The sequence below is a fragment of the Alexandromys fortis genome, unplaced genomic scaffold (assembly GCF_014885135.2).
Source record: "Alexandromys fortis isolate MF-2015 unplaced genomic scaffold, M_Fortis_MF-2015_v1.1 scaffold_33, whole genome shotgun sequence".
NCBI lineage: Eukaryota > Metazoa > Chordata > Mammalia > Rodentia > Cricetidae > Alexandromys > Alexandromys fortis.
In genome coordinates this window covers 2,081,656-2,096,503 of record NW_026067917.1, presented here as the reverse complement: position 1 = coordinate 2,096,503, position 14,848 = coordinate 2,081,656, and the positions used below count along the sequence as shown (strand labels likewise).

The 14,848-nt window shown below is 40.5% G+C and overlaps 1 protein-coding gene across 1 annotated transcript in view; it reads right to left on the bottom strand.

Annotated features, from left to right (window-relative positions):
* Window positions 1-14,848, bottom strand: part of Stam2 (signal transducing adaptor molecule 2) — a 46,783-nt gene that overhangs the window by 15,451 nt on the left and 16,484 nt on the right. The window contains exons 2-8 of the mRNA XM_050139939.1: window positions 11,771-11,855; window positions 10,891-10,966; window positions 10,689-10,787; window positions 9,419-9,565; window positions 7,717-7,786; window positions 6,843-7,029; window positions 1,250-1,344 (exon numbers count right to left, since the gene is read on the bottom strand). Of these exons, the coding sequence (XP_049995896.1) occupies window positions 1,250-1,344; window positions 6,843-7,029; window positions 7,717-7,786; window positions 9,419-9,565; window positions 10,689-10,787; window positions 10,891-10,966; window positions 11,771-11,855 (759 nt within the window). The remainder of the gene's footprint in view (window positions 1-1,249; window positions 1,345-6,842; window positions 7,030-7,716; window positions 7,787-9,418; window positions 9,566-10,688; window positions 10,788-10,890; window positions 10,967-11,770; window positions 11,856-14,848) is intronic.

Sequence of the window (14,848 nt, the reverse complement as noted above, 5' to 3'; positions counted from 1 at the left end):
AAAGAAAGCTCAACAAAACACAGGGGTGAGGATCAAGACTACCTTTTACTAAAGGTATTATTACTATAAATTTAGTAATATTACTAAAGGAAGACTGGGAGCAAACCTAGGGCTCTGTACATGCTAGGACTGGGAAATCATTTACTGAAATACACTCCCTGCTGAATACTGTTGAAACAGTAGGTCAGACTCTTCAAACTAGGCCAAGGCAGGGAAATCACAGTATAGGATGTCTGCCATGGTTTACAAAGTTACCTGAAAAGTTCCCAGGGCTCCCACCCCCTAAGAAAGCCTGAGAGAAAGCAATGTACTTTGCAAACACACGAGTTGAGTTTCCCCCTCATCCAACTTCAGTCCACTGAGGGACTCGCTAGCCGCATACCAAAGCTGTACAAGATGGCTGCAGTTTTCAGTGCATGCGCTTTCTGCATCTGTGTGGCAGCAGCCGTCTAAACGCACTGTAAGCCAGCCTGGAGGCCTCTAAATCCAATCCCTCGCTACAGCTCCTCCCCCTGCAGTGGAAGTACGGATTTCATAACAGTGTGAGCGCAGAAGGACTGAACCAGCATTACTCTAAGCTGCTTCTGTTCGCCTCAGATCTCCACAGTATGCCTGGAGAACAAATGCCATGTTCTCAGTCTGCTATAAAACGCTGACTACATGGTTTATAGCTGCAGATGAAGTTCAGAGACCAACAATCAAATCAAGGTGGAATAAATGTAAAACTTAAGAACCGCAAAGCCCACTGTCTCACTCGCACTGGCTGCCTGGCTGTGTGGGTCCCACCTTCACTATGGTTCGCAAACACGTCTGTGCAGATCACATACAAACTGCTTCTCAAGTTTTCACTGAAATACTTACTTTACACAATCGTCACTATACTCACCAATACTCTAAGGCCTGAAATACAAAGTAAGGGCTCCTGGAACTGAACCAAATTAGTTCCTTAATCTAGTTAAATTACATTGCAAAACCTATAGACAAACAATTAAAAGGAAGGTAAATACTAATCTACTCCTCTTTTTCTTTTTTCTTTTTCCTTTTGCCCCTGGCTGGCCCAAAACTCACTATCTTATGTAGTTCATGAACTTATTTTTTTTTTTTTCTTTTTCTTCCGAGTCCCAGGATTAAGGTGTGGCTGCCGCCCCCAGCTGTCATCCACTCTTCAGTGTCAATAACACAAGTCAAGGGAAAACAATTTCAACAGACTGAGGTGTCTCTGAGAAAGCAGGACCCTTTGTTAACTCACCTGGCTCAGGCTCTACGTTTAAGTTAGTCGTGACAAAGTTAGAGGGAAAGAGTCCTATTCCTCTGTGGCTCTCTCCTTTCCACCAATTGGCATCACTGAAAACAGAGCAGGAAAACGGTCATTGGCTCTGCATCCTGTCAACGGGAAACTGAAAACAGCTGTCGTACTTTACACCTTAGTTCACATCTAGCTGTACACGCTGTTCTCTTAGAGAAGCACAGTGGGGTATGCCTGTAATACCTGCACGGTCACAGCAGAAATAATTTTCTTCTCAAATTAATGAAAAGATATTTTTAAAAAAGTACAAATCAAAGAAAATCTATATCCTTTTACTAAATTTTAAAGCAGTTTTCCATGACTAAGCCCCAAGCCAAAATCCTTCCATCTACAGTAGCAGCATCCAAGCTAGACAGCAGCTCCCCCCACCTATTTTCCACCCTTTCACAAGCAGACAGCTAAACTGACACTCAAATGGAGACATGTGTTACTCCACAGAGCGCCTTTTAGTTGACTACTGTTAGATTTTAGTTTTTTAAAAGTTTTTAAAATTTTATAGATGACTACTTCTGGAATCTGCTCATTCCTTTCAAAGTTCTATTGAAGTACACATTATATTTAATTTACTCATTTCTGTGAAGATGGACTTTTTAGGTCATTCCAGGTCATTCCCAATCTCTCAACAGTAAAAAGACTGAATAGTGCAGGGCGGTAGTGGTGCACGCCTTTAATCCCAGCACTCAAGAGGCAGACTCGGGTGGATCCCTGAATTTGAGGCCAGCCTGGTCTACAGGGTGAGTTCCCAGACAGCCAGGGGTACACAGATAAACCCTGTCTCAAAAAAAAAAAAAAAAATCAACAAACAAAAGACTGAATAGCAACAATTCTGGATTAGAAGGCCCACAAGGAACAACTATTCTAGGTTCCTGCAAGCTAGGTGTGATGCATATGCCTATAGTTCTTACTACCTGGAAAGGATCACTTGAGCCCAGGAGTTCAAGGCCAGTCTGGACAAAATGGCAAATCAATGAAACCCTGTCTCCCCAAAATGGGAGAATTGGGGGAGAGGGAGACAACACAGACAGCTTACTGGCTCATGGATATAAGCATGCTCAGTTTTACAGATGTGTCAAATGTTCGTTAGAAAGACTGAGAGAGTATGCGTTCCTTCTCTCCCAAGATGCACGTGAGGAAGTCATTTTCTCCTGTCCACGCCTGCGCCTGACACCTCACCTGCACTGTCCAAGCACCGCCTGCGGCCTCTTCCACAGACTGCTCTCCTCCTTGCCCTTAACCTTGTCCTGCTGGCTCACGGGCATTTTTTTCGAGGACTGTAGTTCTCTATGCACTCAGAATAGCAGCAGCTTTTCTGAATTCAGCCCATCCCCGCTCTCAAACTGACTCAGCAATCTTTTCTCCGTTTTACATGTTATCTATCTTTCTCTGCCCTGTATTACTAAGTCTGTTCTCCCACAGATTTGCCTGATAGTTGAGATTTTCATATTTGTCCATCTCCCATGTACAGGTCACTAACTTATGTGAAGTCAAACAAAAAGTACTGTGTAAATCAAACTTCATTTTATTAGATGAATAGCTAATCAATCTAGCAGAAATAACTAAAAGTTCATCCTTAAAAAAAAAAAAAAAAAAAAGAATTTGTGAGCCCTCCCTAACTGTCAAACAGCAGCTGTATCTGTTCATGATCTATTTCAGAATCTCACTTCATTACAATAGTAGGAGAGGAATTCAGTATTTACAGGGTTTTTTCCTGGGTTTCACTTACTTATAGTCAACTATGGTCTAAAACTACTAAGAAAAAAGCTGTATAACAATGTATAAGTTTCCAATTTTATGTCATCTGCCTAGGGAGTGACTCATTTCTGTCCAATGCACCCATAAAGAGTCCACGCCCTTCCTGTTGTCATCTTATTTCATTTATTGCAGACTTTCGTATTTCCTTATTAAAATCCAAGTATTTTTCAAATTCTTTGGGAAAAAGAATTTCAAAAGGAGTTTAACTGGAAATCCAGTTGACTTATGTGATATGAGAAAACCTAAATCTTTACAATATTAAGATTCATCTTTTTATATCAGGTATATCTCTTTCCTTTTGTACATTTATAAATATATTTTTATTATTTCTTAACTTTCAAAGTATTTATAGTTTCTCCATAAAGGCCTTAAGTACCTTTGTACTATATCACTTATAAAAATCTAAAAGTATTTATTTTATTTTACATGTAAGCATGTGTGTTGAGTGTATGTATGTGCAGCACACGCACGCAGGAGCCCAAAGAGGTCAGAAGAGGTGCTGCACTCCCGGAAATGGGAGTCACAAATGGTTGTGAGCTGCCACGTTGGTTCAGTGAACCAAACCCAGGCTCCCTGCAAAAGCACTTAATCCTCATAACTGCTGAGGGCAATTTTTTGTTACTATTGTGAATGATATCTTTTTTACTACATTTTCTAAATATACCACTGGTTTTGTTTATTTAATTTATATCTAATAACCCTAACATAAACTTAGCTGTTTATTAATAGTCTGCCCACTGACTGTCTTGGACTTTCCACATGGACAGTCATAGTTACCCCTTTTTTCCTACTTAATAGAAATTTCATGTGCTGACCGCCATTCTTAAGGATGTTTTTGTTTGTTTGTTTTTCTGTTTGGTAGGACTAGACACCAGAGCTGAAGCTTTTTTAATGCTAGGCACAAACTCTTTTTCTTTTTTCTTAATAATTAATTTAACTTTATTTTATGTGAATTAGTGTAAAGGTGTCAGATCTCCTGGAACTGGAATTACAGACAGTTGAAAGCTACCCTGTGGATGTCAGGAATTGAACCCAGGTCCTCTGGAAGAGCAGTCAGTGCTCCTAACCACTGAGCCATCGCTCCAGCCTCTAGGCACAAACTCTTAACACTGAGCTGCCCACTAAGAAAGAATCTTAGGATTAATGATCAATTAATCTCCGAGATTATGGAACATTTCATTTACGGAGTTTCATGAAGATATAAAAGAGCTATCTATCGCCTAAATTCTTAAGATCAGAAAATGATGTATCAATAGTTCCAATAGTTCTGAGATATTATATATGCTAATTTCTTCACTCTTGCGGGGGGAGCTTCCCCACTTGTATCTGTCAGGCTACAGCAGAGAAAAGCAACGGAAACAGTTATCTTCTGAAGACTAAGCTGACACTTGTCAAGACAAAAAAGAAATTAGGCTGTTGAAATAAAAATGACATTTTCTTACAGTCGTTATGGAAAAACAAGAAAATAAAACACACAGATAAAAACCTACCTTTTTATTCTAAGATTTAAAAGAGAGATTAAGGTTCTCCAATCTAGTTCTAGGTCTTGGACTGGCAATATAACTCAGTTAAAGGCACTTCCCAAGCCTGACAATCTGAGTTTAACCCCTAGGGCCCACATGGTGGAAGGAAAGGACCAACCAAGAGGAAAGTTGTCCTCTGACCATTACAAATGTGACACAGCACACATGCGCCCCACTCCCCATAAGGAAATAAATATGTTTAAGTCTCAGAATCAAGAAAAACTTCAGCCTTTCTCTTCAGCTATGAACACTACCCAAGACAAATTTTTTGATGGCTTTTGTAGTGACAATGGCAAAAGGAAGCAGTGTCCTTGATGAGTAAAGTCACCGGGAGAACACTATGTCCAGTCAGGTGGTGATGAGTAAAGTCACCATGAAGAACACTATGTCTAGGTGGGCGGTGATGGCTCACGCCTTTAATCCCAGCACTTGGAAGGCAGAAGCAGGCGGATCTCAGTGGATTTGAGAATTCTACAGAGTTCCAGGACAGCCAGGACTCTTACACAGAGAAACCTTGTCTCAGAAAACAAGAAACAAGAGCAAAAAAGAGAACACTATGTCTACCATGAACAATTAAGCAATAAACCCAGAACTGCAGTGTTATCCCAATCATCTCCATTTCTTTCTCTCTTTGTTTCTTTCTTTCTTTTTGTTTTCAAAACAGGGTATTTCTGTGTAGCTCTAGCTATCCTGGAATTGGTTCTGCAGACCAGACTAGCCTTGAAATCACAGAAATCTGCCTGCCTCTGCCTCCCAGGTACTGGGACTAAAGGTGTGCACTACCACATCCAGCTCCAATCTTTTTCTTAAAGTTTCTTTTTTACTTTTTAATCAACCCTTCCATTTAATGCTCAGACTCCTTTCAGTGTCTTATAAACTTTTTCAAAGTCATCCCAAGGAGCTAGGGATACAACACAGTAGAAAACACTACTCTGACTATCTGAGGCCTGGGTTCAGTCATTGACAATGAAAAACATGGAACAACAAAAAAATTGCCAGTAAGATTCATCTGAAGTAAAATGGTCCCTGAGCAGGATCCTAAACCACAAATCTACACCAAATGTAAACCGATTCTCTATGGCCTGAGTCATGGTATCACCAGGTCTGTCCTGTATATCATTGTCTACATAGTTATTTTAACTCCCTTACTTAAGTTTCACTAAAACAGAACTGTGTCCTCATTCATTTTTTATTATAAATTGTCTATTACATAACATTTTCTCTATAAATACTCACAGCAGCAAAGCAAAACCATATATATCTATTCACTTAAAAATAGGCTAGATTAGGGCCAGCAAGATGGCTCAGCAGGTTAAAGTCAAGCATGACAGCTTGAGTTCGATCCCAGAACCCACATGGTAGAAGGTTGTTTCTTGCAAACTGTCCTGACTTCCACGTGCACACAGTGGTGGTAGTGGGGGGGCACATACACATTCATGCATGCATGCGCACAAATAAATAAATTTACTTAAAAATGAAAACTACCTATCCTTCCTTGACAAGTATATCCTCAATGTGTTATTCAGAATGGAAAGCAGGTACACGTGCCAACTCTGTTCACAGCAACTCTGTTCACAGCTGTCTGGTCTCATGCCGCAAAGTTTCGTCAACTTGAAAGAGCTATTACATTTATTTATCTATTTGTGTATGTGTGCGGGAAGGTCAGGGGACAGCCTCCAAGAGGCAGTTCTCCCTCCAGCATGTGGGTCCCAAGGACTAAACTCAGGTCATAAGACTAGAGCTCCAACCACTGAGCCAACTCAGCAGACCAGGTCACCTTGTCTTAAAAGTAAAGCTCACTCACTCACTCACACACACACACACACACACACACACACACACACACACACACAGAAACACACACGTCTGCACTCTCTAGAACCTCAACATTTGGGAAACTGAGACTGGAGGCCTTAGAGGCCAGGTCAGCCTAGGCTACCAGGTGAGAACCTGTCTCAAAAGACAAAAAACAAACCAAAGAATGGAATTTAGGCTCAAGACAGATCAATCTATTTTTTTCCTTGAATTTTAAAAGATAAAGGAATTGTGGGAGGAATAGAGCAGCTGTATGTGAAGACTTTTGATGGAGCGTGACTTTCGACTGCTCTCATCAAGGTTCTCATTACCTAGTCTAATCTTCAAGAAACGAGTAAGAGAAGACTGGATTATTTGACTAAAAGCAAAAACCTAAATACTCCTGGTTCTCAGCTAAAGATACTATACTGTTTAGAATATTCCACAAATAAACATATAAAACACACCTGTCATCCAAAATGGTGATAATTTCACCATGTTTAAAGGTGAGCTCATTGTCCTCAACAGCTTCAAAGTCGTATAAAGCTCTGACTCTCCGTGCAGTCTTGTTATTTAACTGAATGTCTACAGGCGGGTACAAAGACTTTGTCTCTGCATGCTGCTGCTTCTGCTCTTGCAATGACAGTTCAATAGCTAGTTGGAAAAATTAAACAGGAAACATATCCAGAATTAATTGTAACATCTAAAGATGTTTTAAAATATTAGATAACAATTTTATACTTAGCAATAAATCAAGCAAGCATTTTCATTTTATCGAGACAGGGTCTCATCTAGCCTTGAACTCCCTAAGGAGCTGAGAGTGGCCTTTAACTCCTGGTACTCATCTCTACCTTGCAGATGCTGGGACTCTGGGCATATGCCATCAAGCCTGTCCAAACAAATGCTAAGTGGTTAAATTCACGAGGGGACAGGGACACATAACATTTTTAAAATAACATTTCTGCTCATGCCTTATTATCACAGCCTGTAATATACAGCAGCTATTATTTTTATAGCAAACAGATTGTGACATTATAATATGGGTAGCTTTCCATATAGGACAAACCACGAACATATTTCTGTGCTTGAGTCATAACTTTGGCATTAAAAAAAGGTGAAATATAACTCTCTAAAGGTAGAACATTAAATATATGTTACTGAAAAATAAAATGAATTAGACTCTTCTTGTGTCATGTCACTGGTCTTCCTGACTTTTAAGACCCTACAGCTTTTAGATTTGAGGTAGAACTAAGTCTATAGTCCTTTTATAATTTTTCTTTCAGGAAAATATCTTGGTAAAGCTATTTTGAGCAGCACAAATTATCGCGTTTTATCACTTACCTTTAGCTATGTCCTCGTCTTCTTTGTTTTTGTTCAATGATGCACCGTTTTTGGCAGCAGCCGCGACAGTCTGCAAGCGTACTAGTAAAATGAGCACAACTATCCTTTCAAAGAAGCACAAGCTCTATAATTACATGCATTGCTAATTAAAACACACTGATAATACTGAAAACTCAGCTCCATTTAAAAGTGAGGTTCTTCATGATCATTTAAGCAATTGTTTTAAACATTAACACTAAACATCAGTTTTCAAGAAAACATTATAAAGACACAAGATGACTAATATTTTACATCAATCTAAGTATCTGACAGAACTGGGCATAAAGGAAGTACCGACGATTTTTACAGAACGAATAGATACCACTTCCTGGCCTCAACTGCTGAAGGTCTCTTATTCAGGGAGAGGCACTCAGGTGCTAGCTACTAGCTCTGAGCTCTGACAGGAAAAGAATACCCATGGTTGGAGAGGAGCAATCTTGCAGACTCAGCAGAAGACTGGAGAGTGTCCTGTTGAGTTTGATGGCACCTAAGACAGGTGTCCAGGACTCTGGACACCAACAGTTCTTTAACACCCATTTTTGAGAATGACATGCAGAAGGATAGACTGCCTGCTCTTTATGACTCACCAGAATACTCAGCCACCCTTACCTCTCCAGATGAGTCCCAGTCTTGCAGCTCTACCAAGCACATTAGTGTGTCAACCCCAGCATGCTCACTTGTTAACAGGCCACGCTCAACTCCACGAATCTGTTCACAGCAGCCCTTCCCACCATCTCTTCTATTTCCACTCTACCTAACACAACCCATCCAAATCTCAAAATTCTTTCTCTCTATGTCCTCACTGTCTGAATCTGTAGTCCTGCTTTCTTCTTGGTGCTAAGACAGCATCTGGTCGTCATCCATCAGCCAGTAGTAATTTGTTCTACGTATATGGCCTTCTTTCAAATTTACCATAAATTTCTTCTTAAACATTTAACTTGTGGGTTGAGGGTGCATGTGTGTTAGTGTGTTAGGTCAGAAGATAACTTTGTGAGCTGGTTCTTGTCTTCCATTTTAACATGGGTTCCTGGAACTGAACTCAGGCCATATCAGATATGTACTCCCCCACACCCCCCCCCAAAAAAAGCAAGCATTTTTGCCCATGGATCATCTCTCTAGCCCCTTATCATTATTTCTTAAACATAAGGCTGACCTGAACAGCCTACATTTCTCACAAGATTCCAGACTTTAGAGGAGCACTAGCTATATTATTTGTATTTTTACTTCTGAAATTTCTGATATGTAGAAGAAAATTATTGAAAAACAAGATGTCTACTAAACGTATACTACGTAAGTACTACAATAAGTAGGCTCTCAGGGGATGCAGACAATAAGATATTCCTTGCTAAGAGCAAGATGGCTCAGCAGGTGTTTACCTGACGCCCAGCCTGTCAGGTGTAAGCCTGATGGGAGTTATATTCTCAGGACCCACATAGTGGAAGGAGGAGACCAACCCCACAAGTCGTCCTCTGACCACCACTCTCCTATCCCTTGCTTTCACACACACACACACACACACACACACACACGCACGCACGCACGCACGCACACACGCATGCACACGCTCGCACACACGCACACCAACTCACATTCCTTGCTGGCTTTTCTATGAGCTCTGCACCTTCACACAGTAGAGGGAAACCAGTCTGGATGAGCCTCTCACCTGGGACCCTGCTGCAGGAAAAGTCACTCCTTCTTCTTTCATAGATTTAATAGTTGCGGCTATCAGACTACACTGGGGGTCCTTCTGAAATTCTTCTGACCATTCCACCATTAGAGATTTCAGTTTCTCACAGACTTTAGGATGAGCCTTTTAAAGTGGCAAAGAAAAAGGAATAAAGCAACCAAAAAAATAAAAAGATAAACACAAACAAAAAACTCCCATGTAGCTAAAGTAAGGACTTAAGTTAATAAGCGAGCTGGCAAGATGGTTTGGCAGATAAAAGTGCTTGCTGCCAAGCTTGGCATCTGAGTTTGACCCCATGACCACACTGTCAAGGGAGAGAAGCAACTCCCATGGCTGTTCTCTAAGCTCCACAAACACTGTGGTATGAACAAGTGAGCACATGCACACACATACACTCAAAAAATAAATGAAAACAACTGAACTTTATTAACAGAGAATCACCACCAAATTTCTCTTTAAGTATATAAACACCAGCTAAGAGCAGTAAGTGCTGAACTAGCTGAGCAACTGACAGGCTCTTATTCACATTTTCAGATAGAATAGCTTCATGGGAGAAAACAAATCACCCTTTCAGAATACTTCTTACTCAAAAGACTTCTGTGTACTAAAGGCTATTCGCTCTGTTATCTCAATATTCTCACTATGAGATTAGGATTTTCACATCAACCTGAGCAACAGTGTTTCAGAGTTTGTGGTGCAGAGAAGGGGCACCCACTCTGCTCTCACATGAAGCGTCCCTTTCTTCACCAACTCCAGTGGAAGTCAGTACAGAATGGTGGCAAAGTCTGGAGTCAAGAGCCACAGGCACCCATATCTGAATCCCAACTACACCACTTTCTACCTGCATGACCCTGAAAAAGCCAAGCTTCAAGAATAGTTAAAAATAAACAAGGTGGTCTACACAAAAAATGGTCAAAGCAGTGACCAGGCCTTAGCCAAGATGAGCTCATACCCATAATATATACGTGTGTGTGTGTGTATGTATATGTGTATATGTATATACAAATACATGAATATGGATATACAAAGATGGATACCTTGTATATTCACATATATGCACACACACACACATATATATGAAAGAAAACAAACAGCCTAGGCGCTATGACTATCAAAAATTAAGGACAAGACATTTTAACTATTTAATAGTGCTTTCATTAGTAATGAAACATTACACAGAATTAAAACAATGCACAGTACATTTATTGTATAATGACTTAAATTTCTTTTTTAATTTAAAATTTACCTTATTTTTTATCACAGCACGTGCTTCCGTTGCAAAATCACGGGAACATACTTCTAAATGAAATATCTTTCCACATTTTGCCACACAAGCCCCAAGAAGCTATCAATTAAAATAAAAATGAATACATAAACATCAGATGTTCTGACTCAGTCACTGAAGTGAAAGCACTTTAACGGGGTCAGCTGAAATGGCATCCACTCACAGTCAACGCCTGCAGAGCGACATGAGGGACTTTATGGTTCACCCGCTTCATTATGGCTTTCAGGCAATCTTTTGCTCTAAAAAAAAAAATGGAGAAAGTTAAGAATTGTTTGAGAGATTTAATTCAAATTTTAAAAATACGAGGTATTACTAACAGCTTTAAAAATAAAATTCTACAGACATCTTTATTAAGCCTCTGTGTCTTTGTACACTGTGGCTCACAAATGTTATAAAACTGTGTATTCCAATAAGAGAAACATCATTTCACCACAAAGCTAGTCAACATAGAGAACTGTATCATAGAAAGGCTGTTTCTCCAGACAGACTGAGCTGTCCATCAGCAAACTCTCATCGTGAAAAGAGCTAGCGCGACACATCGTCTCACAAGGCTCCCCACACGCGTGAATGTGCTCTGGAAGCAGATGCTACTAGCACACTGCACAACCACCCTCTGCTGGAGAAAACCGGCGCAGCTCACCAGCTGTGTCCCTACAAAAGCATTCTTTCTCACGCGTTCCTACCGTATTTAGAAAGGCTACCTAAAAGTCCACCTCGCAGGGAAATCCACCCCCCACCCACAGCCACTGTATTCCGGGTTAGCAGGCGCCCTGCTGTCAAAGTCTTTAGTTATCTACATCTACATCTAAATACAGACCAGGCTTTCAGTCCAACACTGCCTTTGTTTCTCAGGACAAAGTCAATACAAAATCTAGCCCACTGATCTCTTTATTTCTATCTCCCTGAACCAAACAGCTAGTTAAGTAAGCAGTTACATAGCAAATTTAAATAAATGCTACCATTAAAACCAGCCTGTCAATGTCCTTTCAATTTCCACTGTCTAGACACAAGCTAACCAAGCTGCTTACCCGTGACCATCTTACCCATTGGGAGTGCTTCCAACCCTATCACAGATGTCCATAATCAGACTCCAGTCTTCTGTGGTGTTGTACTCATTTGTGGCTTTTTCTGTAAGATATAGTAAATACAAATTAGAACTTATCTTAAGATACCAATGAAGAACAATAGTTAAGAATTTATCTCTTCTCCACTCAAAGGTAGAGAACTATAGAAGAATTTCAGAAAAGAGCACACTTCTACTAACCTCAGTTTTATTTTTGAGGTTTGGGTTTTTGCTTGCTTGCTCTGCTTTTATTTTTAAGCAAGGTCTCTCACTCTGTAACCCAGGCTGGCCTGGAATTCGGGTAATTGGTGATTAAGAGCACTCACTATTCTTCATAGGACCTGGGTTCAATCCCCAGCACCCCATGGTGATTCATGACTGTCTATAACTCCAGTTCCAGGAAGCACACGATACACAGACATACAAGCAAGCAAAACACTCATACATATAAAATAAATAAATCTAAAGCAAAAAAAAAATCTTAAGGAAAAAATATTTTTAAAAAGCCTCGCCCTGCCAAGAACTGGGATTATAGACATGTGCTGCCAGGGCCAACTTAACTATCATGACATGAACTACACCAGTTTTATCCTCAAAGTCCTTTATGTAATCTGGAATATTTCATGATGAAAGCAAAGTTAAACTCCCCATCTGACTAAGGACATCTTCAGAAATAATGGCTGAGTCACAGCACTTAACTATATTAACTTTTTCCTGAGACCACCTCACTATCAAGTCCAGGTGACTTCAAACTAATGATTTTTACAAAAGCCTCCCCAGTGCTGAGATTAAACCAGGAACTGCCACATCCAGGCTGTATAAAATTTTAATAAAATTTCAATATGAAGGGAAGCATACAACTTTTTTTTGCTAGTAACTAAATACAAAAGGTCACAATTTATAAACATTTTATGGACTGACAGTACAGAACAGAGTTGTAGAGGTCCTCGTCTAACATGCTTGAGGCCCTGACTCCATCCTCAGTAGCCAAAATGAGAACGATTGATTTTAACGACCTTTTTAATAAATAATTCAAAACTAGCACACACACACACACACACACACACACACACACACATTCATCCCAGGTGCCACAGTAATAAGCAGGAAGGACAGCAGGGACTCTAGAGTAGGTTTTTTTACAAGGAGTAATTTCTTGAAGACAAAAGCACCGGGCTTAGAGGGCAGCTTTACTTTGCAAGTAGGAAAGAAAACTACATAGAATCCAGTTCACCTCAGCTAATCACTGGAACTTTCTTTAAAGAACCCTGTGACAAGTGTGCTGATGCAGACCTGTGACCTCAGGGCAGAAGGCTGGAGGCCAGCCTGGAGTACTCAGGAGTCCCAGGGTAGAGTGAGCTGCCTGTTTCAAAAAGCCAAAGCAAGGGCTGCGGACATAGCTCGGTAATGGAACACTTGCCTAACATGTGCAGGTCCCCAGGGTTGAGCCCCAGCAGCACTGAAGAGCATTAGGTGCATGGGCTTGCTACCGTGAGCCAATAGCAGACCTCTCTCTCCCTGCAGGAATACGCCTCTACAGAGAAGTAAATGCCCCGTGGTTCAGGCAAGACTCTGATAAGATGGCTCTGGTAAGAAGAGCTGGCTGCTTTCACACTTACCACTAGTTATGTTATAAGCAAGAGAAGCATTACAAAGAATGCCATGACTGCTGATACCAGTAGGAGCGTTAAGGTCCTGTGGGCTTGCTACTTCGAGCCCCAGAGGGGAAGAAAACACAGAAAGGGAGGAAGAGACACAAAGTGGCACTAATGGCACCCTCTTCTTTTTTTTTTTAATATTTATTTATTTATTAAGTATACAATATTCTGTCTGCATCTATGCCTGCAGGCCAGAAGAGGGCACCGGATCTCATTACAGATGGTTGTGAGCCACGATGTGGTTGCTGCGAATTGAACTCAGGACCTTCAGAAGAACAGGCAATGCTCTTAACCGCTGAGCCATCTCGCCAGCCCTGGCACCCTCTTCTTGGAAACGAAGACCCAGCAAAGCATTTGTCATCAGCATCATGAACAGGCTAATGAGAACTTTCCTAAGTTTCCAGTTATAAATAAATTGCCCCATGTTCATAAATATACATCTATACCAACATTTTATTTTTTAAAGTTGTTCTTAACTAAATATTTTTCATGCAATGTATTTTGATCATATTTCCCCTCCCCCAGCTCCTTCCAGATCCTTCCACTTCCTTACCCAACCAACTTTATCTCTGTCCCTCTCTCTCTCAGAATAATAAAACAAACAAGCAAATAAAAACCCACAAAATAAGCAAAAGACAAAAAAAAAAAAGGCCAAAACTGAACAACATCTACAAAAGAAACAAACAAAAAACAAGGAATTTATATATGTTGGCTCCTGGGCATAGGGCCTGCCCTGGAGTGTGGCTGATACACCCAGGGACACTGGAGTGAAGAAAACCCATCTTCCCATTGCAGGAGGTATCAACTGCAGATAGCTTCTTGGTTACGGTGGGATCCCGTGCCCACTTCCCTGTTCTGGGACTGTCTTATACCATTATTTTAACAGTTGCATAATATACCATTATGCATGTGTGTGCATGTTCACAAGAGAGCGGGAAGAGAAAGGGGAAGAGAAGGGGGTGAAGCAGACAGATACCAGAGTCCCTAAAAAAGGTAGCGAGAAGTGGCTAGTAAGCCAGGCATGGTGACTCATGCCTATAATTCTAGCACTTTGAGGCTAAAGTTGAAGGGTAATAGCCAAAATCATCTTGGGCTACAAAGTGAGTTCCATTCCAATCTGAGGTAGGTAGAGAGTACATGCATAAATAAATAATAAATAAATCAGCAAAGTGTGGCTTAAAATCTATTCAGTACTCAGTGTCTTTGCTATGCAATGGATACTGGTCATATTCATGCCCCACATAAACCAAGTATTAAAATGAAAAGGATTAAAATTTTTTATTTAATTTTACCATTTAAGGTATGGTAGCACTTGTGTATAATTCCAACACTCTGGAGGCTGAGGCAGGAAGATCATGGCCAGCCTGGGAAATCCTATTTGAAAAAGATTGGTAGGACAT